This window comes from Pipistrellus kuhlii, unplaced genomic scaffold (assembly GCF_014108245.1).
Source record: "Pipistrellus kuhlii isolate mPipKuh1 unplaced genomic scaffold, mPipKuh1.p scaffold_m20_p_3, whole genome shotgun sequence".
NCBI classification, from domain to species: Eukaryota; Metazoa; Chordata; class Mammalia; order Chiroptera; family Vespertilionidae; genus Pipistrellus; species Pipistrellus kuhlii.
The window spans coordinates 158,850,743-158,877,963 of NW_023425529.1; the positions used below are offsets into that span (position 1 = coordinate 158,850,743).

The 27,221-nt window shown below is 38.1% G+C and overlaps 1 protein-coding gene across 1 annotated transcript in view; it reads left to right on the plus strand.

The window, feature by feature from the left end:
• Nucleotides 1-27,221, plus strand: part of MYO16 (myosin XVI) — a 414,776-nt gene that overhangs the window by 306,039 nt on the left and 81,516 nt on the right. The window contains exons 28-30 of the mRNA XM_036458153.2: nucleotides 1,854-1,956; nucleotides 19,760-19,856; nucleotides 25,097-25,343. Of these exons, the coding sequence (XP_036314046.1) occupies nucleotides 1,854-1,956; nucleotides 19,760-19,856; nucleotides 25,097-25,343 (447 nt within the window). The remainder of the gene's footprint in view (nucleotides 1-1,853; nucleotides 1,957-19,759; nucleotides 19,857-25,096; nucleotides 25,344-27,221) is intronic.

The following is a 27,221-nucleotide window of genomic DNA, read 5'->3' on the forward strand; positions in this document are numbered from 1 at the left end:
CAAAAGGATGAGCAGGATTTTTATATCCTTGCCTCTGGCACTATAATTTCATGTTCAGTCTCTGTTACTTGCTATTTTTACTCCCTTTGGTACCCCGAATTTGACACATGAGCAAAAATCTATACATGAAAAGGAAGGGTATTGCTGATGTTGATGTATTTATTTTATCTGAGTCAAGATTAGGAAGACTATGACAATTCTCAATACAGGAAAAATAATAGACAGTCACTAACTTATGATGCTTTGACCTAACATGCATTGATTTTATGATGGAGCCACACATATACCCATTCAGTAGAAATGGAACTTCAGATGTTGAATTTTGATCTTTTCCCAGGCTATCTGTATGCCCTTGACTCTCTCCTGATGCAGGAATGTGGCAGTGAGCCTCAGCTCCCACTCAGTCACGTGATTGCGAGTATAAACCATCAAGGCTCTACAATGTGTTCATTGTGTGAGATGATTTTCACCAACTCTAGGCTAATGTAAGCTTTCTGAGCATGTTCAAGGCAACATAGGCTAAGCCACGATGTTCCCTAGGTTACTAATATTAAATGAATTTCAACTTCAGATATGTTTCACTTACAATCAGTTTATTGGAACATAACCTCATCGTAAGTGGAGAAGCATCTGCACTGAGTTTTTGGTGACAATGCTCAGGATGTAAGAAAGGAAATAAAGGTCTGCTACTGAAAAGTCAAATAGGTATATTTTCACAACCTGTGTTATAGGCCAGCCTGCTAGTTATTGCAGCGCTGGCCGCATGCTGGGACCTCATTTCTCTACAGCACTTGCAGAAATAAAGAAATGCATGTAAATTCGCTGTGGTTGTCAGTGGGACATGGCCACTGCTCTCAGTGCTGGCTCAGGGGAAGGGGGGAGTAGAGATGTGTAGGCAATGTACTTCCTTCTTTAGTTGCCTCAAGGAAACAAAAACACTCATTTTAGAATAATCTAAATTTGCTGCAGCAAACGTTAGGTAAAATGCTAAGATATGCTACACAAAAGAACAGAAAAGTAGGTGATTTACCTTTTAGCACTGAGTTCCTTTAGCAGTCCAACACACAGGCCCTGTGTGTTTTCCTCCCCCTCCTCCTCCTCCTCCTCCTCCTCCTCCTCCTCCTCCTCTTCCTCCTCTCTTCTTCCTCCTCTTCTTCCTTCTAATGCACTTTTACTTACATGTCAGGTTCTATACCTTAAGTGCAAAAAATTTTATATCGATGATGTAATTTTGAAAGTAATATATTTTTTATAAATCCATAGAAAACTATTATATTGGCATGCACTTCAGCTAGGGAATGAAAGATAATAATTTAAAGAAACTCCCAGAACATAATACAATGTCTTGCTGGAAGATTTCAAATGCTCCAATATGTAATACGTGGGAAGAAAGCTGCTCTGCCTTTCAATAAACCTGGGTGCTTTGATATTCCTTTATTACAGATTCTAACTACTAGTCAAGATGCACTCTCAAATGGGAATAAAATATGCTGGTTTTCTTAAGTTTTTATTTTTTTAAGATCATTCTAAATATTTAAGCAAAAACTAACAGATAAATTTTCTTTTTGTTTTTGTATTTTTGTTACATGGCTTGTATCACCCGGTGTTAAACATATATTAAAGGATTGAACAATATATTTGATTCATTTAAAACATCATTTTCCATGTAAAAGATGTGTTATTTCACCATTGCTTTAAAGGCACAATGAATGGAGTATATGGGGACACATGGAAGAAAGTAAAACCGGGAAGGGGGAGGTTCAGAAACAGGGTCACAAAGACAGTTCTGTTGCTCATAATCACTGGCTTGATGAGTCCAGTCACCACTTTCATGTCCCTGCTGCTTTTCCCAGGTATAAGCCCTTGGTGGAGACACTCCCCAGCGAGAAGAAGAAGCTGTCTGCTGAGGAGAAATGCCGACTTGTTCTCCAGCAATGTAAATTACAAGGCTGGCAGGTTAGTGACCTACAAGCTCCTAACATACCCATTTAGGATTTTTAAATAAGTGAGCTGAGTCATTGCGGGGAGCCACCGGAGTCTCTCTGGCAAAAACAAATTGCTTTGATGTGTTTGGCAAGGCGAGACACCGCGTGTATTCCCTGGAAACGCATCGGTCTTTCTGATTCCCTGATTTCCGCAGAGTGCGGCACACACACCCAGAGGCCACAGGCTCCTGTGCGGGACTGACAAGATGTTCCTGTCACCCTGCTCAGTCTGTCCACATCGCAGATTTAAATATCGTCAGGAAAGCTTTTTTGAAGCATCTGAAAGGTAGCAGGAGCCAGAAAAAGCAAACTGTGATTTCGTTGGCTCCTGGCTGGTATCTCACAAGCGTTCTTCAGACCCAGACTTCCCCAGCTCCAGTCTTGTTTAGGCTCCTTCGCTCTGTTTCTCACCTACCACACACTGAAAATGCCACTGTCCCTTCCACCTCATTTCATGGCAAAATCTTCATAATTGGAAACATTTAATTATGTCCTGTAATCCTTTTTGTTGGCAGAGGCCAGCGGCCCACGGGAGGAATAGCTGGACTTGCGGAGGGAGGAATTAGCATGAAACAGAAAAACACAGAAATACTCCTCAGAAACAACGAGGCACAGTGTGGGTTTAGTTTCATACCTTAAACAAGGTCAATATGCTGCCTTCCTAGGATAAGGAAGAGGTTGTGTGAAACTTAGGAGTCAAGACAAGAAGGTAATATTGGAGCCATAATGGGAAACAGAATCAAGGCCAAGGCACCAGGAATTATTGGGCATTTCTAGCTATAAAACAACTTTAAGTGCTTAGGCAGCAAAGGGCATGGTGGCTAATAGTTTTGGCAAAACATAACCATTAGTGGAAAGCAGATATAAATCTCATTTAAAAAACAGTAGAGAGAGCCTTCATCAGCGAGAATACATGATAATCACTGAGGCCCCAGACAAGATCTTCACTTCAGAAATGACATGAACAGAGGGTTCAGAATTGCTCAGTGTGTCTGAGAGTGATTCAGTCTAGACCAACAGGTAGAGACTACTGGCTTGCCATCAGCACACCCATGCTTCTATGATGAACTAAGAGCATGGAATTTTAGCAATGATGAATAACGGTTTAATTATCTGTGCCACCCAATCTTTTTCTTTTCCATCCTTTTTCTTTACTGATGATGGAGTTGAACTTTAAATAATAGTCTGAAGGAGAAGGCTTACAGCATCTGTAGTAATCATGGATGCACATCGTGCCAAAAGATTGCATATAAAAGGAAGGAGGCATTACTAATGCAGACTGATGTGAGCTAGTCATAACAGAGTCATAAGATGTGGGGGCCACAGAAAGAACTGCTTATCAAGCTTGTAGGTTAACTTAAATCTTTTCAACTGAATCATCGCTGAAATTTTTAAGTAAGTTTTAGAGAGTAGTGGTTCATGAATAAGTAACTCTAAGGTATTCTTGTGTTTTTTTCCCCTTTAAATAATACTCATGGATAAGCATAATTAAAAAGTAATAATGTTGAGAAAGAAGGTTGAGCTGTAGGAAAAAAAGTGAGGGAGTCTGGAATAATTCTTCCACTAAAAAAGTGGCTGGCAGTGACCACCTTACCTGAGCAGCCATCAGTTCTCTGATACAGCTGTGTAGTGTATGGGGTCAGAGTGTGCAAGGGGACTGGGGGGCAAACTGGCAGCCATTTCTTCATGTGCTAGGATACTTACAATTGCTGCTGAGGGCAACAATAAATTGAAACACATACCTGGACTTAGGAACAGTTCATCAAAACAAAAAATTGGAAAAAGCCCACATTTCATTGCACTATTCCATTTCCCCTCACTTCTTACCTCCTTGAGGGAGCCTAAAAATACAGAACAAACATTAAAAAAGAAATTTATTCATTCATTGAGCATCTTTGCTTCAGTGTTCCACATTAAATAGTTGATGAGACTGCTTTCTTCAGCTTCTGCAAAATGTAACCTTTCGGATGCTTTATCATAGACGACAAATCATTGACTTCACAGAAATAAAGCTTACTCATATGTCACTTCTCTGCTAGTCAGAGAGCAAAAGGGGTTTTAAAAAATCATGCATTTTTGACCTGGTAAATCAGATTCCTCAGTTTGAAAACCAAAGCAATTGTTTGAAACATATTGATAGTTGCATTTCTTACTATGACTCTCTTCTGAGTGTTTAATGGACAAGGATAAACAGGATCAACAGTGAGATCCTAATGGATAATTAATCATGTAGCATGATTCCCAAATTGCTGAGAGTTACAGTGTGTGTTTCTGTGAAACAGTCAGTGTTAATCCTTTGGCTTTGAATGGTTAGAATAAGTTAAACTATTCTTTTCCATAATTTTAAGAACAATGCCAGAAGATAGAGCAGATCAGAGTTACCTTTTGCCATGTGAACTATTAGTATAGAGGATTAGCTAGAAATTAAATTCTCTTTACTAAAAGTATGATTCTTTTTTTTTTAATATATATATTTTATTTATTTTTCACAGAGAGGAAGAGAGAGGGATAGAGAGTTAGAAACATCGATGAGAGAGAATCATCAATCAGCTGCCTCTTGCACACCCCCTACTGGGGATGTGCCCGCAACCAAGGTACATGCCCTTGCCCGGAATCGAACCCGGGACCTTTCAGTCCGCTGGCCGACGCTCCATCCACTGAGCCAAACCGGTCCCGGCTAAAAGTATGATTCTTGTATTGTTGCTCTATTGGGTCTTGAAGAACTTATGAGATTTCTCCATTTCTCCTTGACATTAATCAGACCTTGTGCAGTAAAGCCTCTGAATCATCAATATAGGATTCTAAGTCTATAGCTTGTTGTGCATGGAAACAATGCACAAGTGTGGGTGAACCCCAGCATGCCCTTGCTTCAGATGAGGACATGTCTCTCTCCTTCTCTTCAGTGCTGTTGGGTTCCTTTACCTCTCCGTGTGTGCTACTGATTCTTTACTTAGCTGTGGCTTGGAAGTCAATATGCGAAGGAGGTAGTGGGGCTTTTTAATACTTGATAGAAAATGATTTCTCTCATCTACAGAATGTGTGTGTGTTTTCTCCAAAAAATAACCATTCAGAGTTGTTGTTTTTGTTTTTTTGTTTTTTGTTTTTTTGCTTTATTTAACTTAAGCAGAAGAGCGCCTCTATGTACAAAAAAGAAAGTAGGTAGAGTGAACAGTAATGACCTCATTTTAAATATGAGGAAATAGAGTCTTGGAAATCAGTGTACTGATCAAAATATTAGGTGTAGTTAATATTTAGTTTCGGCAGAAAGGCCCCTTTGCTGACACTGGTATCCAGGTCTTGCCATGCTCTGTTCTTTCCACTGCATTTAACTCGATCTATATCTTTTAATGTAGCCGTCCAATGTCCTTTTATTCAGGTTACAGAACTTGAAAGACATAGCCCAGGCATCCCAGCTGAAGCTTTGATCAAAGGCACTTACATATTCCTTTATCAGCTGGAGCAGATTGCTTCTTGTAGAATGTGTGTGTGTGTGTGTGTGTGTGTGTGTGTGTGTGTGTGTGTGTGTGTGTGAATGTTTATAATTTAGCCAGTAGAAGAAGGGGAAAAAAGTTGGCTGCTTCCCATTGCCGGCCAATTCTGATCAGAATCTTTTTTATCCAAACTGTCAGCCAAATGACCTTTCCCTAACACAGTGCTTTTGGACTAACTGCATCTTGGAAAGAAAAGAGGAGAGAGAGAGAGAGAGAGAGAGAGAGAGAGAGAGAGAGAGAGAGAGAGAGAGAGAGAGAGAGAGAGAGAGAGAGAGAGAGAGAGAGAGAATGAATGAATGAGAATGATTGGCTGTCTCCTGCATACCCCCTACTGAGCCTGCAACCTGGGCATGTGTTCTTGACTGGAATCAAACCCTGGGGCCCTTCAGTCTGCAGGACAGTGCTTTATCCACTGAGTCATCTTTCACTACCATCTTTTAAATAATCACCTCCCTCTCTCTCCTTTTAGCTCCTTCTTCTCTGCTTTATTCTTATTCCATAGATGGCATGTGTTCTACAAAAATCATTGATTGTTTCTCTTGCACTGGTATGTAAGCTCCAACAGAAAGGATTTTTAGTGTGTCACTTTACTGCTGTATCTCCAGCACAGGGCACAGAAAAAGATGCACAGTAGATATGTGTGCATGTATTCTGGGCCAGTAAATGAGTCTTTGGCAACAAAAGCCTACCAAATCATATAATAGATTTCATATGGACACAGAGACATGTAGGACTTTTTAAAACCCCAAATAATTCATAACGAAAACTGAACAAAGGCAGTATCTAAGGAATCATGTTGAAATGATAGTTGAATGGAAGTTGGACTTATATTCGTGTTTAGTAAATACATATATTCATGCATTACTTCTGAAATTAAAATGAATTTAAAAAATTTGTAACTGCTACAGAAATACAATTTAAGAAATACATTGTATAGGGTCAAATTAATTATTTTAGCATTTCTGAAAAAAACCTATAAATTGCACTGATTGTGTTTTGCTTTAAGCAACTTTTGCTTTCAACTACTAGTAATAATTAACCATTTATATAGTTTGCACCACTAGCTCTTACTTCTCAAAGGAATCCTCAGCCTTCTTTTATATGATTTGAGCTGGTAACCTTTTGGCAAAGTCACTGATGTCACTATTCCCTTAATATACTTGACATCACTGCTTTAACATAAGGCTGTTTTCTTTTGAAGAAAAGTTGAAGGAAAATCAGAGTGTTGGGTGGCTGGAAAGAGTCCTCCTTGGTGGTGGTTTCTTGTTCACGTTTATGATGAAATGACACTTTTTTAAAATATGGTGGTTGAGTTAGAGCTTATCCTTTTCCCAAGGCAGAATTTCAGTTGTTCAAACAGGAATGGAAGATTCTTGAAATGATTTGAGCAGACTCTACAGAACTAACTTCTAATATTGTTTTATGTCTCCACAGATATATTTTTCTTTATAAAACAAAGAACCTATGGATTTCTTTATTTTGGGGGGACAAATTGAAATAATTTGAATTAAGTCATAGCTTGAAAATGGGTTAAATTAAACCATAAGTTATTAACCTTCTACTATTTTTTAAAGTTATTTGGGTATTTTATTTATTGAAATATATACATTTTTAGTTCAGTTCTACTTTAAGGTTACTTTGTAAATAATGCCTCCAGATCTATGTACATCTGATCAAACACTCCCTGCCCTGATTTCTTCAAGCCCTAGAAAAGTGACTGGCAGGCATGCAGGGCCATGTGGAACATGCCTGTTTTGCCATGTTATGTCATTTATGTAAAGTGAAAACTTTTGAAACTAATTCTAAGTGGAAAAATAAATGGTATAATCGTATTTTCACACGTTTTATATGAATCAACTGGTTATAGGATGATTTCTTCTGTGTTGTTATTTGAATGCTATATTCATTTTAGAGCCATCTGGAGGCATGACGAACGGAGAAACAGATCTGTCAGAGGCAGTTCACGCGATGCCAGGGGTGCCGCTTCTGAGCACAGTCACTCTCAGAGCTCAGGGGTAATCAGGATTGAGGAGCAGGCTGGCCCCTATTTAGGAGAGCCCTCCCAGACATCCGTTTCACTGTCTTTTAACCCAGATTCTAAAACTCTGGAGTGGGGGGAAACCTTGTGGACAAATAAGAATGTTCTGTGTGGTACCTTTGACAAGATGCTACAGGAAATTTTGGAAGGAGAAATTTAGGTTATAATCTTAGAGAGATTTTACAAGTCCTCTAGCATTTTGTTATTTTTAAAAATATATATATTTTATTGATTTTTTACAGAGAGGAAGGGAGAGAAAGAGAGTTAGAAACATCGATGAGAGAGAAACATCGACCAGCTGCCTCCTGCATGCCCCTTACTGGGGTGTGCCTACAACCAAGGTACATGCCCTTGATCAGAATCAAACCGGGGACCCTTCAGTCCGTAGGCTGATGCTCTATCCACTAAGCCAAATTGGTTTCGGCAGTCCTCTAACATTTTAATGGTGAGGAGTCAGATAAAGGAAGACTTTTGGGTAACTGATTCAAGATTATACACACAGGAAGTAAGAAATTAAATTAAAACTTCAACTTCACCTCAACTATCCATATAATATATTTTCATGAGCATGCTTCTTTTTCCCCCAAAAAATATATTTTTATTGGTTTCAGAGAGGAAGGGAGAAGAGGAGATAGAAGCATCAATGATAAGATAGGATGATTGATTGGTTGCCTTTTGCATGCCCTCTACTGGGATGGAGCCTACAACCTGGGCATGTGCCCTGACCAGGAATCAAACTGTGGCCTCCTGGTTCATAAATTTATGCTCAACCACTTAGCCACGCCAGTTGGGCCTCATATGCATATTTCTATGTATATATGTATCTGTGTCTGAGTCAGAGAGAGAGAAAGAGATGAGAGAGAGAGAGAAAGAGAGAGAGAGAGAGAGTTGAGACCGAAAAAAATAACAAAGGGTGCTCACAACAAAAGAAAAATCCCAAATTTTTGTGAAATCTATTTTTTCTATTTGTATTTATTCACTAACAAAAATTACAATAATTAATTTATCATCATCTTCTAATGTTCTTTTGAAGGAATAGCCTAAATTTCATTGTGTCTTTGAAGAATTCATTCCTATAGTACTGAGAATTGCAAGATTAACATTTTCCCATACCATTAAATAAAATCAGTTGGACAAAAGATTTATTACTTCATTAATCTAAAATAGTACAGAAGAGAAAAGCTAATAAAAGTAAGAGCAAGAAACTGTTAAAGTTTTAAGCACCCTCCACTCTTATTTTACATATTCTAAGATAAGACAATCGTATTAGGGCCCTTGACTCTTATTAATGCAATAAATTAATGGTTTATAACCTTTGTTTTATTACTCAAAGGGCACTTCATAAATCAACTATAAGTACAAGCTAGAAAATAGCCTATAAAATGATTATTTCTCATATTCCTTCTCTTTCTCTGGAATTATTAATGTTGCAGATAATAGATAAGAGATCTAAGAGGATCTCTTGGTACCACGTGCATTATATAAATGCACATATATTTATTTCTTTTTTCTCTTGTACTAAACACACATATGAACACACTTCATTATAAAACAGCATTCATTCTTGATAAGCAACTTGGAAAATAGGGAAAATTAAAGAAGAAAATACAGACCATTCATAATTGAATTGATCTATCTAGATATAACTACTCCTAATGTTTTTTGAGTATTAACTCGTTTTTTTATAGTAATATTATACTTTTTGATTCTTGGTTAGTGTCTCCATTTTCACTCTGAATTTTTTTCACTCTTTTTTCTTATATATTATTACATCGTGTGTGTGTGTGTGTGTGTGTGTGTGTGTGTGTGTGTGTATGTGTGTGTTTGACTAGTACATCCCTTTCAGGGTCTGGCACAGAGTAGGCACTCAACCAATATTGAATAAATGAATGAACAAACCACCTACTTATTATCACATTTTCTCTTTGGAAATACAGATATCCATAATCAAGCTTTGTTGCCATGTGTCATAGTTTCTCCTTTGAAATGATTTTATATTTTTCCTATTAGCTTCATTACACAGAGGCACTTAACAATCCCTCAGCAAAAACTGGCTATGCCTGTTCTTAATCCAACTTTCATCTCTTACAAATCAGTCTGATTTTCTCTAACTCCAGATTGAATGGTTGCTTGCGACAGCATTTATTGAGTACCATTTATGTCCTTGAAGTTCCACAGGCAATATTAAGAAGGAATGGTGTATCCCTTTTCCACAGAGCTTACAGTCTGGTGGGGTGGGGGTGGGACTATGAATAGTAAACTAATAAATAATTACAGGTTGGGATCCATGATGTATGGGAACCAATAAGGACACCGACAGCAAATGAAAGTTGCCAAAGCTTATATATGGCTGAAATGACATCCCCAAGAGGAACCTCGGTGGGCTGAGATGTGAAGGATAAGAAGGATTCAGCCACAGGACAGGAGAGGGCAGGAAAGTGGGTCTGGGGGCAGGACCAGAGTGTGCCAAGACCCCAAGATGAAGGCAGCCTGAGAGAACTGATGGGAGCAGAATGGCTGGAGCACTGAGAAGCAGGTAATAAGAAGAAATACCGTGCTATACAGCAGTGTTCTCCACTTGTATTTTATTCATTATTGCCCACTATGGAGAAAAATTAATGAGAGAATTACTATGGAATTTAATACTGGTTGGGGGGGAAATTAGTTATTTACAAAGGTCTGTGGCCTCTCAATAACCAATCCTCCTCAATATGAGTCTCTTAACTTCTTAAAAAAAAAGGTGGTTTTGGCTATACCTAATCCTATTTTATATCATATATATAAATAAAATTTTCCCCAATCTAGGTTTATTTAGTCTCCAACAAGCCTTTATTAGGCACCCATTGTATGCTACAAACCCTATAATAGGTAAAGGTATTTTTTTCCCCATCAGGAAGCAGTTTCACCTTCTGGGGGCAGAATCACCGTGTTGAGAATGAATTTTTAGAGGCAAGCAAGGGCCAGAGCTTATGTAGTCAAGCTACAAGGTTCTATTTCAAGTTCAATGTGAAGCCATTAATAAGCTTTAATGCTGGTGGTAACATGATCTGAATTATGTTTTTTTTAAACATGAAAAATTGTATTGTTGAAGAGCAGGAATAGAGCTGGAAAACCAGTTAAGCTAATATAGTGGCCCAGTCAAGAGAGTGATGGTCAACAGGACAAACAGGGTAAGTGAGCCAAAGAAAGATCAAGAGATATCTTCCCAGGGGCCTTCAGTACATAGGCCAGTTAAATTGTGTTGACTCGAAGAGTGGGATCTTCTTTAAAACTAAAATATGGAGACATATTAGGAATATGCTCAAGCTCTTATTAACACATGTGAATTTGTTGCACACAATATATGGAGCTCTAAATAATGGAAGAGATCTGGCCTTTTAGGAATTGAAATCAAAAGATAATTCACAAAAATTGATGTAGATAAGTCTCAAAGCAAACAGAAACATACCGCAGAATGGGTATGTGGAAAATTAGGAAAGTTATCCAAGTATATTTTAATATCTGAAAATACTCTCAGGGATGAACAACATAAGATCAGATGCCTAGGATCAAATGCTGTGAATATTTAATAGTTTTAGAAGTAAAGCAAACATCAAAATATATGGATGGCAGTGACTTGGCAGTTGCTGGTGGTGGAAGGGCTCCCGACCTGGGTGCCTACACATGCCTCAGTGAGTACAGTGGGCTGTGATTATTCTTATGTTGCTATTAATCATTTATCACATACACATTCCATCGGGCAGGTAATTATGGTGGCCATTTTGTTAAGAAAAGCTAAAGGAGCTCCTTAAGTGAATATGTTAACTTATCCAATACACTTTCCTCTTGATTTTGAAGCTAATCAGTCTTGTTTGGGTATGGCTTGGGATTGCCTTTTTACAATGTGTTGTGTTGGGAGAAAGATTTTTTTAAAGCGCTCTTGACCATATCAATGTGATTTTCATAATGAAATAATATATAGGATCACATAGTGAACAATTCACTAGTAAGCTTAAAATAGTAGTTTTTATTCATCACTGCTTGCTGTATGGGTCATACTATTCTTGGTGAGAGTAATTAATTTTCCTTAACCTGCAATTACATGTAATTCGAGCCAAACCATCTTCTTCAAATAGAAGATACAGTACTCTATTAGATGTGCATGGCTATAATTATCTTTTCTATGTTGAAGTTAAACTTCAGGAATAGTCTATTTATATAGAAGAGGACTTGTATTTTAGTATAAATGTATCCTTTGAGGATATTTAAAAGTATATTCAGAGCCTGGGTGGAAATTAGAATATTTTTATTTCATAATTTTTCAAAGTTACCATGAAAATACAAAATATGAAAATGTTAATTGTAAATTATACACACACAAAATAATTGTTATCCTTAGGAATTTAATGAATTAAAGAAGCAAATGGGGGAACTATGTGAATTCAGCCTGGAGAAGATGAATTTTAGTTAAATGGTTGCTTTATTGAACTTCTTAAGAGCGTAGGAGGTATTCTGTCTGTCCTTGTGGTCCCAGAGCCTGGCACAGGGCCTGGCATCAGGAATGCACATGGAAAATGTTTGATTTATGTATGGATGATGGATGAATGATGAATTAATAGGTGGATAAGACAGAGGCATGATAGCTTGGATCGATGAATAAATGTGAGACAAGGAAAACCAGGAAAGATAAAAGATAACAGTGTAGCTGAGAGCTAGTGAAAATGATATGAACCGGGAATGAGCCCTGACCTGCTGGCTCAGTTGGTTGCAGCATTTCCCCAATACAACAAAGTGACAGGATTGTGAATTCCATCCTTAGTCAGAGAACATACAGGAAGCAAGCAGTGAATGCACAGATAGCTGGAACAACAAATGGATGTCTGTCTCTCTGTCTGGCTAGCTGTCTTTAAAAATCAGTGAATGAAAATTTTTTAAAAATTATAAGCAGGAATGAATTAAAGAATATTCATAGCTTGTAGGTGGAAATATTGGGGCTTGGGGGGCTGGTTCTATTAGGAGGAGGTTACATAATAAGAACAGAAAGTGCTTTCCATGGTAAAAGTAGAAACAACAGTGTTTTAAAGGAGCACAGTGACATTCTCAGATGAACAGAAAGAAAAACAAGTCTGATGGGAGAGTGATGGAGACATCAAACCACATAAAAGAAACAGTATATTGTTCACATCTCATCAATAAAGCTATTTAAAAACTGGGAACAGATTTACATGGTAAGGCACTTTACGAGTTACCAGGGATTTTTTTTAATGCTAATCTCATATTGAAAGAAGATGACTACTTTTAATGCAAATATATTATATATCTTATTTTTAAGTGGGAAGTATTTATTAGGATAATGCTAATATTTTTAGAGCAATAAAGATAGAAATTTTTAAAGATTAATCTTTTATCAGAAACAATGGAAATTAAGCATTTTTACAGCAAAAAAATAAGCATTGACAATAGATTATATCTTATTAAAATAAAATATATGGTATTATTAATAGAAACATCCCAATATTATAGATATAGATATGAAATGATATTCCTAAGATAACAGTGAGAACAATACTAACATCATTCAATAAGAACTTTGCACATCAGAATCCTATAGCTCCTTGATAGTGTCTTTAGAAGTTTCACATTGATTTTCTGTACTCAGTAATATGTGGAAAGTTAAAATAACAGTAAGTAACATCTCCTTTTAGAGGAATAAAAAGTGTTAGTCCTTCAGAGATTAATAAAGGCCATATTATGGAGAGCTTTGAATGCTAATTCCAGAAGTATACATTTTAGTTTAGAGGCAATATGGAATCATTGACCATTTCTGGAAGATTAATAAATTGGAAGCAGTGTGCAAGGGGAATTGAAGAGCAGGTAAAGAATTAGAGGATGGGTGCATTCTAGATTTTGGTTTGCAATAGTTTTATATCAAAAGTCTTTATTTCCTGAACATTAGATGCATTTTAGAAAATGAATGAATTAAAATAGTTGAAACAGATTTATTTTAAGATTTCATCGTTTTAAATAAATTTTTGTAAATAACTGAGTTCATAGTATACATAGAATCTATTAAAATCAGTCTTTGAAGTTCTTTCTCCATTTTATTCCATTTACTTTCATTTCCTTCACCTTAATACATATAATTTATGATCTTTATATTTCTTCAACCTTATCCTAGCCCACCAAAGTATTTCATGATTAAGTTAAATAACCAAGTAGGTATACAAATAATGATAAAATTAGGAAATCAGTGATATTATAGAGACATATACAAGATACATTAATGACATAGATATGCTATTTTAATGAATTCATTATTATATGGTAAATACTAAACTGAGGGTTCACCAAACCATCTGTGATTTAAATGATGAATTGGAGCTTATTCAGGAGATGAGTTAGCCATGGCTGGTGTGGGTTAGTGATTGCAGATTCAGTTCCTGGTCAGGGCACATGCCCTGGTTATGGGCTCAATCCTTGGTCAGGAGGGTTGTTGATAGATGTTTCACTCTCACGTTGATGTTTCTCTCTTGCTCTTATCCCTTCCTCTCTCTCTAAAGATAAATTTAAAATATTTTTAAAATATAGATGATTTAGATAAAGATGTTATGGGAGCGGGAGGGGGGAAGAAACAGACTATGTTAAGCCAGGGGAGAAAAATAAGTTCCCATTTTGGAACAGCAAACAATATGATATAGTTTAAGAATAGATAATCAAGAATGCCCTGAAAAAGAACTCTACTATAGAAAGTCCAATAAACTTTTCTGAAAATTTTGAATATTATCTTGAAAACTATGACTTGCAATTAAGTAATTTTAAGCACAAAAGTAATATAATCATGTTTAGGAAGACAACTTTGAAGTTAGTTTTGTTCTTCATCTCCCATACAGTGAGGAGTGGTCAGATGTGGGCACCCTTAAAAAAGGAGGCCAGTAATGTGCATCTCCTGTGTAGTGAGGGTGTCCTGAGGTTTCCATGGAAACAGGAAGTGTGGGTCCCTCCAACCCTCCATGGAAGGGTAAGCACTACCCCTTGTAACTGTGATGGAAGCAGTAATCAGTTGTGAGGAGGATGAGGAGGAAGAGAGAGAGGAGGAGGAGAAAGAAGAGGAGGAGGAGGAGGAGGAGGAGGGGGACAGAGGGAAGGAGGGGGAAAAGGAAGGAGATGGCCTTTACAGCTTTCTTTAATATCTCTAGTACAACCTCCAGACCACCCACATGCCATCACAACCCCCATTCTAGCAGGTGTCTGTGCTCCCACAGCCTGCACCTCTTTAAAAAATCCCTGAAGACTGTAGCAGTAATTGAAGCTTTCGGAGTCATCAATGATAATTTTGTATAATCTTTTAAAATCTGTCACTTCAAAAAAAAATCCTAATGGTTTTCTAATAAAAATAGCAATGACTATAATTCACAGATGGCTTACTTTTATAGGAGTGAGAATGACATGAACATTTTAATCTCCGATCAGAACACTCTGCATCTAGGGAGTGCACAGGGAGAGGGCTCAGTGGGAGAATGTTTCATTCCCTCCTTTTCTATGGTGTGAGGGAGAAATATCTTTTTTATAAGAGAATCCAACTGGAATCAAGAAGGTAGGTGATCTGAACATTTGTTCTCATTCGGATGAATCTTAACTTGTTGGATGTGAGACATCACAATAAGGCACTGATTACTAAGTAACTTTATGTGAATTTATTCCATAGAAAATTGGAATGGCCAGCACATTTCTCCTAAAATGCATGTGATATCACTGAGTTTTTCTGATAAAGATTTCTAGATTCATACCTCACTAGTCCTTACTATCAGTGATACCAGCAGACTGAAGGACTAAAATGCATTACTCAGAATAGTTTCTGATGAAGAAATCCAAAATACTGCTGAAGGGCTAATTTTAATCTTTTAAGAGAGATGAAACATTTGCTACAAATATGACAACCCCAAAAGACCAGCAACTGTCAAACAAATGGTAACATTTTTTAATGGGCATCTCCATATCTTGCCAATCCACAAATAAATTATATATGGTAAAGAATGTGAGTGAATGAATGGATATGAAATAGTGGATCAGTCCATTGAATAAGTGTAAAGTGTACCAAATAGATGAATGAAAAACTTTTTAAGATTTCCTGAATGTGATGGCAGCACAATACCTAGCCATTTCCATGAAGTCTTTAGCTGTGTCAAACAAGATACTTTAAATGTGGATTTAGACTTGATTTCCTTCTCCCACTGAACCAGATGCCTAGACGCCCTCCTTACTTTCAAAGCCCTTGGTTTTACCTTGGCAGGGAGAATTTTTATGGACATGGCTACACCAAAAACCTACCAGGAGCTTTGAGAGCTGGCCTTTGGTTCCCAACATTACAAGTGCCTGCCTATCTAACAAACCACCTTCCCTCTCACATGCCCTGTGCTGTCACACACCCACTCTCCTCCTCCCTTGCTATCATCCCCATCCATGACTCCCATTAAGAACTTCATTTTCCTGTCTCCAAGTCTGGCCTAACAAATCAGCCCTATGAAATACTCAGACTACTTCTGAAGTATCTACTATCAGATTCCATGAAATCGCTAATATATACTGTGGGGGGGAGGGAAATCCACTTTCTCCAGAAAACTGGATATTTTCTGACAATATTTTATGATTTCACTTTTTCTCAGTAGAGGAGAGGAATCAGCTGAATCATTGCCACCCAAACACACTGAGCATGTCTCTACCACTTGTGGGCCATTTTCACTCCATTTCTTTTTCCTTTTATTTCCACCATAATTTATTCTATTGCTGACTGATATCCATGACTTATTCCCAGATTGCTAAATGGCTTCTGGGTCTGGCTTCTATTCCCATCGCTTATCATACCTTATTTTCATCCTTGAAGGCATTATCATCCATCTTTAGACTCATCTTACACCAGGACTTCACAGTTCCTCATCTTCTCTAATTCAAATCTACCCTCCTCACATCCCTACCACTTGTAATACCAAGAATATAACTTCATATTTTTTGAGAGGTGTGATTATATAGATGATGATAAATATGCAATGCATACAATAAGAAAATGAGGATCATTCAGAGGGTGCTTTGGGAACACAAATGAAAGCCCTAAAAGCCCTACTGGAAGCAAATAAATGAGTATCAGAAATCTAATAATGAAGGTGGGGTTTGACTTCAGTTATAAAGGATAAATAGGGACTGGCGACCAGACAAGTAACAGTTGTGTAATCTTCCAAACCCAAACTGTTGTGATTGCATTATACTATCTCACTTTGCCAACAAACTATTTCCCAAAGCCAAGCCCAACAATTCATTCTCCTGAAAAGGTAAGAACTTTATAGGTTTCAAATAGAGATTTAAACATTATTTTTATAAAAGTTAGGTCTGATCCCCTTTAATTTGTTTACTTTAGCCACATTGCTCATAGGAGAATGTCCATGTTTTTCTGCAATACTCTTCACGGTTTGTCCACTAGCTACACCTATAACCTCTTCCCTCTTCACTCTTCACACATCTGTACCCCCAAGCTGGTTTGTCATTTTCTGCTCCTTGCCTTTCATATGCTAGTTTTTCTGCCCTACATTCATCTTTTCCCACCATGCCTAACGACCCTAGAAAATTCCTACATATCTTTCAATGCTATTGTATATGGCTTAGATAGCATGCTTCTCAGTGAATCCTACTTGATTCCACCTTGATCACCTCTTCCTCTTTGAGGGTCCTTGAAAATAACTCTTATCACACTGACCAGGTATTCTTGCTAGATTTTGCTTACTGCAGAATTTCCATTTGAACTCTTTGAGAAGAGGGACCTCCTTTGTAACTCTAAAATCTAGCAGAATTCTCAAGATAAATAAAGTTGGTTTTTTAAATGACTGTTAGAAATGTCACTATATGAGATCTAACTCTCTTCCTGCCCAGGGTCTCCTTTTGAGTATGGAGGTACGAATAGAATCTAGTTTTCCTGGTTGCATCCTATAGGTCTCTTCCCCTTGTGTTCCTTCCATTTGTTAGTCCCCCTAATTATTATTGATTTCACCAATTATGTGGTCTTGTTGACTATCACTCCTTGGAGTTTCATTCTGGAACTCAGGTTTGCATGAATGTTGCCTTTGGGATATGGTTTCCCATAGTGAGTAACATGCCACAGTCAGGGATGAATAGAAAGATGACATGCTTTCTCCTTCCCAATGCCTGTCTCACAGATTTGTTCCACGGTGCTCACAGACAGTACCAACTGTTCTTCCTGTTCACTGCCAAAAGAAGTCAATAGCCTGGAAGGCGGGGGGAAAGACTGTGAATTATGGAAAATAACCAGGGAGAGAGAATGGCAATACAATGGGGGGGGGGGTGAGGTAACAATTGTCTGTAGCCACCCACTTAGGTAAATGTCTCAAATTTCAACCAACTAAAAACAAAACAAAACTAATCTAAATGAAACTAAATGAAGAAAGACATCTAGTCAGCCAGAGAGAGGCCTCTGAAACAGAACAGCAGCTGAGAACATTCTCTGTTGATCTAACTAACTAGCCTGACTGCCATATTGTAAGATTCCGGTCTCAATTCCATATAAATGTGGTGTTTCATTGAGACAACATGGCTAAGGGGAGAGTTAGAAGGAAAGATGGGAAGTGACAAAATATGTTTGAAGTAAACTCCGTTTCCATATGAAAAGGTTCATAAACTGCCTCTGGCCACATACTCAGAAGACAAGTCTGACCTATAAACCTTTCCAGTACCTAATGGTGTGTATATACATGCAAGTCCCGGGTGTCATTGTGATGTATGACACAGGCTGTGCTGTGTTATCATTTAATGTCCTCAGGTCATGCTTGGGAGCACACATGTTAGTCTTCCTCTTATTTTAACAGTGTTTGTCTCAAGTGCTGAGAATATGATTATGAACATATTACAAGGTTTGCCTATGCAGTATTTCTTCTTTATCTAACAGAATATCACCTCCAAGCTTCCACAGCACTTCGTGTCTGTATTTACCAGGCTTTTCTGCAATTATTTATGCCTGCTTCCCCTGAGAAACTGTGAACACTTGCATTGTAAAAGGCATTCAGTTCCCTGAATTCTTAGAAAATGAGCACAACACACAGGAAAATTATTTTTTAAGTGCTCAGCATGGCTTATTGTTGTGTGTTTTTAAGAATTCTCTTTGGTGGCTGCTTTCATCAATAGCAGCATGATTGGACTAGCTCGAATACCACTAACCTTTTTTATGGAAACAAATGTGGGGACATGATGAAAATTTAAAATTCTGGAGAAGAAAGCTCAATGCATACTTCTGCTTATGCAGATGACTACAAGATTATTGCTCACACATGACTTTGTTGAGTCTTTTTACTTTCATGTTGCAGTTCTATAATTGTGGCTATATACATTGAATCTATAATAATAAAAGCAAAATATGCTAATTAGACCAAATGTCCTTCTGGAAGACCTTCTGGATGAAGCCAGGGCTGTGAGGGAAGCCTGGTCCCAGGTGCCAGAGGGAAGCTGGGTGCTGGGTGCCAGAGGAAAACCGGTGCCAGCAGCCAGGGGAAGGAAGGCCTTCTCTTGCATAAATTTCATGCATTGGGCCTCTAGTATATAATAATGTACAGTTCAGTAGAAAAATTGACAATAGACAATTTTGTGTGACTTTGTATGTTTTGTTTGGATCTTTTTATTTGTTTTCCTTTTTTGTAAACTTAACCACCCTGCCCTGGGTTGATCACAAAGGAAAGTTAGGGGTCTGGCTCTGGAGTGTAAAAATTCATGCATGGGGATGGCTTCATCTTCTGATAAAGAGGACTGGATAAAGGGTGCAGAGAGTAGCCAGAGAACACATATGTATAGCCCATGAACAGACAACAGAGTGGTGAAGCCAGGGGAGTGATGGCGGCGGGGCTGGGTGGAGGTAGGCAAAGGTGAGGGAGATGGGGGGACATCTGTGATAGGATCAACAACAACAAAAAAAAGTCAAAGCCCATTAGTATTTTGCACTACCTAGTGCAACTACCACAACTGTAGAGTGTAGGCATTTGCAAAAATAGATGACAATGTGTACACACAATAAAGGTACTTATTAGAACAAAATTTGAGGGATTGGGATTAGGTATTAATAGTGTTAAAATATAATAAGGGAGATGTACTGGCATTACATTTGCTATTTTGTTTATTCTAATTGTTTTCTAGAAAAATCTCTTGCCTGATGGTTTCCTCATAAGCATTTTGGCATCTCTGTGCTATTAAATGTTTTCTTGCTATTTACATTTTAGATGGGAGTCCGAAAAGTGTTTCTAAAATACTGCCATGCCAAACAGCTCAATGATTTGTGCCTACAGCAGCAGAGAAAAATTATCATCTGTCAAAAAGGTAACAGTACACACTAACATATATGAACTTTTGTGAGTTGTGGAATAGAAATTTAAATATCAGTGGGATCTACATTAGGGTGAACTGCTCCATCCACACTATGATGCTGCTATGGACACTTTTCAGGGGTTTAGGCAGCACTGTGGCTTAGTTTGCTCTTTACCTGTCTCTGAATCAGTGTATGCAGACACGATACTGCTCATGCTTTATTTGGTAGTCATTTCAGCTGATATTTTGTAGCAGATTTTTAAATCTAAATCATAATTTGGAAGAAAAGCTATTTCTATGCCATGCTTTATGCATCCTCTACCTTGCAAATATTCATGCTTATTGATCCTTACAAGAAGCGTATACCCGTGAACCCATGGTGGTACTTATATTCAGCTAAGGAGCCAGATTCTCAGCCAGTTCAGATCATATTTTATGTGATTCTGCATATGCATGGGGAAAATCCTTGACTTTCTTTTTCCTTTGTGAAGCAGTGATGATATCTGAAGTGTTATCTTTGATAGCAGATAGCATTTTTTTTTTCTTCATTTTAACTTGGAGAGAATTCCTTTAGAATTTCTTTTCCTATCAAAACCCAAGCAACCATCAAAAATGGCTACATATTAAAAATAATAACTATGTCTCACATAAAACATACATACTTAATAGATTTTAATTTTCTCAATAATTTAATTATGCATTATAAATATAATTTTCAAAGAAAGGGAAAAGGAAAAAATTAATTCAGATGCTGGTTTTTGGTGGAACTGGTTGTAATGAGCTCTCTGGTATATTTGAAGCTGTTTAAAATTAGCAAAGACAATTCACAGGATGCAGAAATCAGTTTCATTCTGTTCAGGGCTCTGTCTTTTTGAAACTCCTGGTTTCATCCAGGCATGCCCTCATGAAATCTCCAATGTCTTATCATTTTCTGATGAGAAAAAAGTACTGCTACATTCTGGTTCCTCAAACGGTCTCATTCAGAATGAACAAGTTCAATCCAAATAATGCTTAAAATTAAGCACATCATTCTAAGTAAAAGCTTTTTTCTTGGACCCCTCAGGCCTCACAGGTGGGCAATGGGCATGCTTCTCATTCTTGCCTTACTTAGGCTCATGCGCACCTGTGACCCTCCAGAGCTGAGGAAGCGGAGGGAGAGTGGGGAGACAGAGCAGCTCTTCTGTCTGACATCGGCAGTGTGACCTGGCCTGGGGCTCCTCTGGTGGGTGATCTGGTGTTCAGCGGCGATTTGGATATGTGGCCACATTTCAGCACTTATCTGTACTACCCACCTGAGAACTGGCAAGACCTCTCCTTTGGACAGTCACTTATCATCCCCCTGTAACCCCTTGGTACTCCATGGGCATTCTCTGCCCAGGCCTCTATGCTGTCTAAGAAGTCTCTTTAAATGACCGCAAGCAGACATCTCTGTCTTGGAAACTGCATCTGGTGCTGGAGAAGCACACCCTGGGACCCTGACAGGCGTAGCTTCTCCTCACAGAGCCACCCTGCATTCAGGGGCCTGGCAGCAGCCACTGATCCAGCATCTGTCTTCTCAGGACTCATGCTCCACCATGTCCTCCAGAGTCACATAGCAAGTTCTCTGGGTGGTCCTCAGAAGCCACTTTCAGCAGCTTGCTCTTTACCTGGCCAGAGGCAGACGAGGAAGCCTAGGGTTAGGGGAAGGACCCACCCTCAACTCTTGGCAACTGTGGCTTCTCTGTGGGTGATGATCACCTGGCCTCCTTAATGTTGTCCTTCATCAGTATAGAGAGAGGCAGGGGTCTGTTTTGGATTTGCCTTGGCAGTTCCTGTTTGTGAGGCCAGCCCTCACAAACCACCCTGTGACCTGAGCATCTGCAGCCTCGGCACCATCTGGGATGCTTAGAAATGTCGTGTCTCAGGCCCCTTTCCAAACCTCCTAAATCAGAAGCTGTATTTCCAGCCTCAGCTGTGATTGGAATGGGAAAAAATCCAATTTACAATACCAACGTTGTAATCACCGTGCTATGGAGTTAACTGAGAGCCCCATTTAATATCATGTTATATGTACATAGAGAAAAGTATCAAATTCTCCTGGAAATGTTCCTTAAATATAATTAGAAGAATGTGCCCTCTGCCTTCCATCAGGGGTGCCCACTAGAAATGTCCCTTCTATTCTGTTACAAAGATAAGTTGCTGTGCCCTGCTGACCTGAAATAAAAGAAATGAGGAGAACTCTAGTTATCTCTACACCTCTACAGATAAAAAATTGAGAATGGCCTACAAAATGGCATCAAGATGAAAACCATAACTTCCTATGGCATAAATGAAATAAAGGATATAAAAGCATTTTTTAAATTATAGGCTCTTAAATGCAAAGCATTAGGTATTGATTTTTCTTTTTATATCTCTTGGAATAGTTCCTTCAGTACTTTTTGCTACTATGAAATTTACTCAAAATTTATATGATGTGGTGTCATTTCCAGTTTTTCAAGGGTTCTCATTTATTTCTTTGTAAATGTTGGAGGTAAAGAAAGCTGTTATTCTTAATTTTAAATTAAATTATTTTAATTTCAAATTATTCCTAACAGAAGTTTCTCTCTGACTATACATTTACTTTGTCTTGGATGAAACTTAAAATCTGAATACTATGTCATAAAAGCAGTCTTTAAAAATTGTCAGAAGAACATAAATATCAATATATATTGAAGCAAATTTATTTTTATTACTTGTCCCTTGTTAAAAATACCAATTTTTAGCAACTGATCTAACATTTTAAAATATATTTTATTGATTTTTTACAGAGAGGGATAGAGAATCAGAAACATCGATGAGAGAGAATCATCGATCAGCTGCCTCCTGCACACCCACACTAGGGATGTAACTGCATACAAGGCACATGCCCTTGACTGGAATCGAACCCGGGATCCTTCAGTCCGCAGGCCTACACTCTATCCACTGAGCCAAACCAGTCAGGGCTGGTATAACATTTTTAAAGAATTTGAATACGTGCTAGTATGAAATGTGAGAAAATGGAGTTCTCCAAATATGGGACCATAGATTCCCGGGTCCAGATGAATCCAGGGAATAGCTCTGTTGACATCGGGGGTCACAAGTACTCTGGCATATCCACATTAATATTCTCTTTATTACAAGAGATTAAACAGCTTGATCCTTCCAAAAGTCAATGTCTCAGGTTTTGTTTTTTGTTTTTATTGGTGTGTGTATATGTGTGTTTTTTTTTTAAAGTAATAGAATTAGCAAGTGGGTGAACCAATTTGAATTCTGCTTCTCTCTCCCAATGTGCTTTTCACATGGTTAATACTTATTCTGCATTTTCTCTTTCTATAAATCTGGTTGCACCTTTTACTGTTTAAATGTTTCCCCTTTAGATTAGTGCAGCATGACTGTTTACAGTTAATTCAATACCACTGCATTCCTAGTAACTAATCATTTAGTATTGCCATCAGAATAAAAACCTTAAGCAGTTTAGCTGTCTGCAGAGTGCTTGCCTCTGAAGCCGTAATTGTGGAAAGTTGTGTGCAGCTTTCCACCTTGTAATCAAGGAAAGGCATCAAGTGGATGTCAGAGATAACCCACACAGTGTTCTTCAGTAGCCATGGACTATTTTAAAGCACTCAATGTTTCACAGCCTTTTTTTTTTTTTTTTTTTGTTCCTCCCCTACAGATGAGAATAAAGTGATTTTGCTAAACCCATTGGTTTTCCCTGAAAGTATAGACCTTATTAAAATCTGAACAGTTCCTTCTAATCTTAGAAACTTATAATAGAATTGGAAGGGATGACATCCTAGAGTCAAAAGGACCCATGCTCTCATGAACTTGTTCAGAGACTGGAAGCAGAGTCTCTTTCTCAGAATGCAACCTGATCCATTTATACCCTGTGCTCACTGTTATACAAAGTTCTTCTTCACACTGATTGTAAGCATGCTACCTTGGCTTCCCTGTTGGTAATTTGCTTTCTACAGAGTGACAGATCATGTGATATCTGAGTGGTTGGATACTAAGGGAATGAGCTTGGCCTCATAACCAGAGACTAGAATCCTGGCTCTTCTATTCATTGGTTGTGTTTGCTTGGAGGAAGATACATTTAGTGCAGAATAAACATTTACTGACATATTCTAATCTCATATTAAAAAGGAAAATCCAAATTCAGGAAATACTAAAGGCAAAAATCCTTAAGCTGAAGGAGGCTATGATCATATCTATATATAAAAGCCCAGCAACCAAATGGTAGAATGACTAGAAAGACCTGTCCACCATTGGCTATGATGCACACTGACCATGAGGGGGCAGACACTTAAATACAAAAGTTGCCCCTGGATGGTCAGCATTCTCCCACAGTGGAAGTGTTGCTTGGCTAACCTGGATGAGCTGTGCTCTCACAGCAGACCAATGCCCCCAGTGCACAGATCTGTGCACCAGGCCTCTAATTGTTTATAATAAGGTTTACACACTGTAATAAGTCCTCACTAACCTTCTCTTTCTTTGTCTACAGAATGGAGATAATGGAATATTAATTATCATTGAATTGGGGCAGTGAGTGATCAAATGGTGTTCTGAACACATGGAAGTGCATTTAAATTACATTCATTGTTTTTATTCCAAGTCTCACATGTGTGCTGAAATTAGCCATTTCAAAATGTGTTCACTCACTTGTTTCCCCCAATTCTTACACATTTCTCTACCCCTGCTTCCTCAGAGAGCAGGAAGGGTGTCCTATATTTCTACAAAATCTTTTTCTAGATTCTTAAGTGCAATGTTAGTTTTTCTGGGAGTTAAATCACAGTCTTATTAACAATATGTGCATGATGTTTTCAAAGATTGATTCCAGGATACTCATCATTTCTGTTATGATCCGATGTAATAAATATAATCAGCGTGTCTCAAAATGGTCCAGTTAGAGTCAAACCCCAAAATTCTCTGGGGTTTGGACCTTGTTCATTTTCATTGACTTTAGTCCAGCCTATCAATGTCTAGCCTCTCAAGCAAACAAAATAAAAAGTGTGGGAGCCTTATTGTTACTTTCATGATCTCATTCAGTTTAAGGATTTGTGTCTCTAGCCTTATGACTGAATTTAGACATTTTTAATGCAAGATTAGAATATTTTAGTACATTTTATTTTGAATTAAAATATCTTATTTTGTAGTTGCTCAGACATAAATGTACTGTGGATTTTGTTTGTGTGGGTCTGGGTTTTTCCGCTGTTGCTTCTCTCCCTGACCCCTGATTGCATTCTTTTATGGGGAAGTTATAAGAGGATTTCTGGCACGCCAGCACTTGCTTCAGAAAAGAAGCCTCAGACAACAAGAGGTCACATCCATTAACAGCTTCCTGCAGATTACAGAGGACATGGGGCTAAAGACCTATGATGCCCTGGTCATTCAAAATGCTTCAGACATTGCCCGTGAGAATGACCGGCTCAGGAATGAAATGAATGCTACTTACCACAAAGAGAAGTTGGAGGCGAGAGGCAAGCAAGAGGAAGGAGCCAAAAGGTAAAGGCAGACAGTGTTCAACTTTAATTATCTATGTAATTGATTCAGTGGAATCAAGAAAGTTCCGATAGCCCTTCATGCAAAGTTCAATCAAATATGACAGTAATTACGGGAACTGGCAAATACGCACCTACCCTTTATTTGAAACCTCATAAAAACCAATAGGATGCTTTTCCTCTGCATCCTTTTAATGAAATAAATGCTACATGTGTGAGTTGAGTCCAACGGAGTAATTATTGCTTTACTTACAATGCTTGCATCAGTCACTTCCCTTTCAAGCACATCGTTTTAGGGCATCTGATATTTCTGCCTTAGCTGGATTCTCCACATCTTTATACAAGTGCCAACTACAGTATATCAAAGTCTCACTCAGAGAAACTTCTGGAAATCTAACAAAAAAAAAGAGAGAGAGAGAGAAGCCACTCTCAAAACAAAAGTAGTGAAACCAATAAATGGTTGTATAGATGTTTTCCTTAGTAAACTGTCTCATTTTTTTTGCCAATAAGGAACCCTTTGGGGAGAGACTCTTATTTTAAAGTTAACTTTGGAGGCTGACATAGAAATGTGGGGACCACCTGACCCTTCTCCACTTTATCACTCGTGCCTCTCCATGAAAGATGAGGACCCCTGCGATTCATAGAACCCCTCCCTGGGAGGGCAGGCACATGGGTCCCTGAAATCCTAATTCAATGTCAAGGAGCTGCTTGTTTTTTCATAGGAGCTCAGTAATATCTAGTTCTTTTTCTTACTAAGAAGTGACTCCCCTTTGCCTTGACTACCTATGTCAAACGATTTTTTACTAAGGTGGAAATGGTGATGTGCCTCTCACTAGTTAGCTTAAAATATCTCAGTGATTAAAAACTGAAAAAAATCCTTTTGTATGGAAACCTATAATTAAACATTACAGGGGAAACAAATCACCCACTGAGCACCATGCTTTTATCTTCAGCTAGTTCGTTTTCTACCCAGGCCCCTGGCTCTGCCTTGCGGTGGATGCCAGCCCTGTTGGTGTGCTGCTGCCATGCAAAGATACAATTATTAAAACAAATTCTCAGAGACTCCTGGTAAAATGGATGCATTGGCATCTTGGTGCTACATGATTATATTGACATATGAAGCCAGAAGGAATTTTTTTTTAAACCATAGAACTATTAATTTTATATGACTTCCAAAATAATGTTTGTTATTTTCTCTGCTGGAGCTAAACAGCCACCCCAATTTCTCAATTTGATTATGTGTTCATGTGCTTGATATAAAATTAAGTGAAGAAGTATTTGTCAAGTTGTTGTTGTTGTTGTTGAATGCCCGCAGTTTACTTGGCATTGGACAACCAGGGTGGGTAACAGAAGAAAAATAATAATTCTGCATGTAATGAAATAATTGCCAATGAGGTTTAATTGGTTAGGAGAAAAGAGAGAGAAAATGTAAATCTTTGATGGTTTTGAGTACATGTTGTTTTGCAAGGGGAAGTGGTGGTGAATTCTCAGCATTTAATGCATCAGTAACTCTCTATTAAGATGGGTTCTCCAGAAATGATCATTCAGATTAAAATTCTGGGTGTTGTTGTTTTTTTTCTTTTTCTCTTTTTTCTTAATAATCAGAGTGTGAAAAATTCATTCAGTGAATGCCTGGTAGAAAATGTAGCACTCCTTAAGAAGTGTTGCATTTGTGTGAGTTTATTTTGTTTTGTTTTTTGCATTTTTTTTCCCCAGTGATAATGACGAATCTCCAAGGTGCTCATTTATCATCCAGCAGGGGCTGGAAGGACTGGGCAGCTTTCTCTGGGGGTGTGGGTTCCCAGAGTACTGCCCAGGCAGCCTTCAGCCTCGGAGGGGAAGGCTGTTAACCAGAAAGGCTTGAATGTGTCTGGTTGAGCAG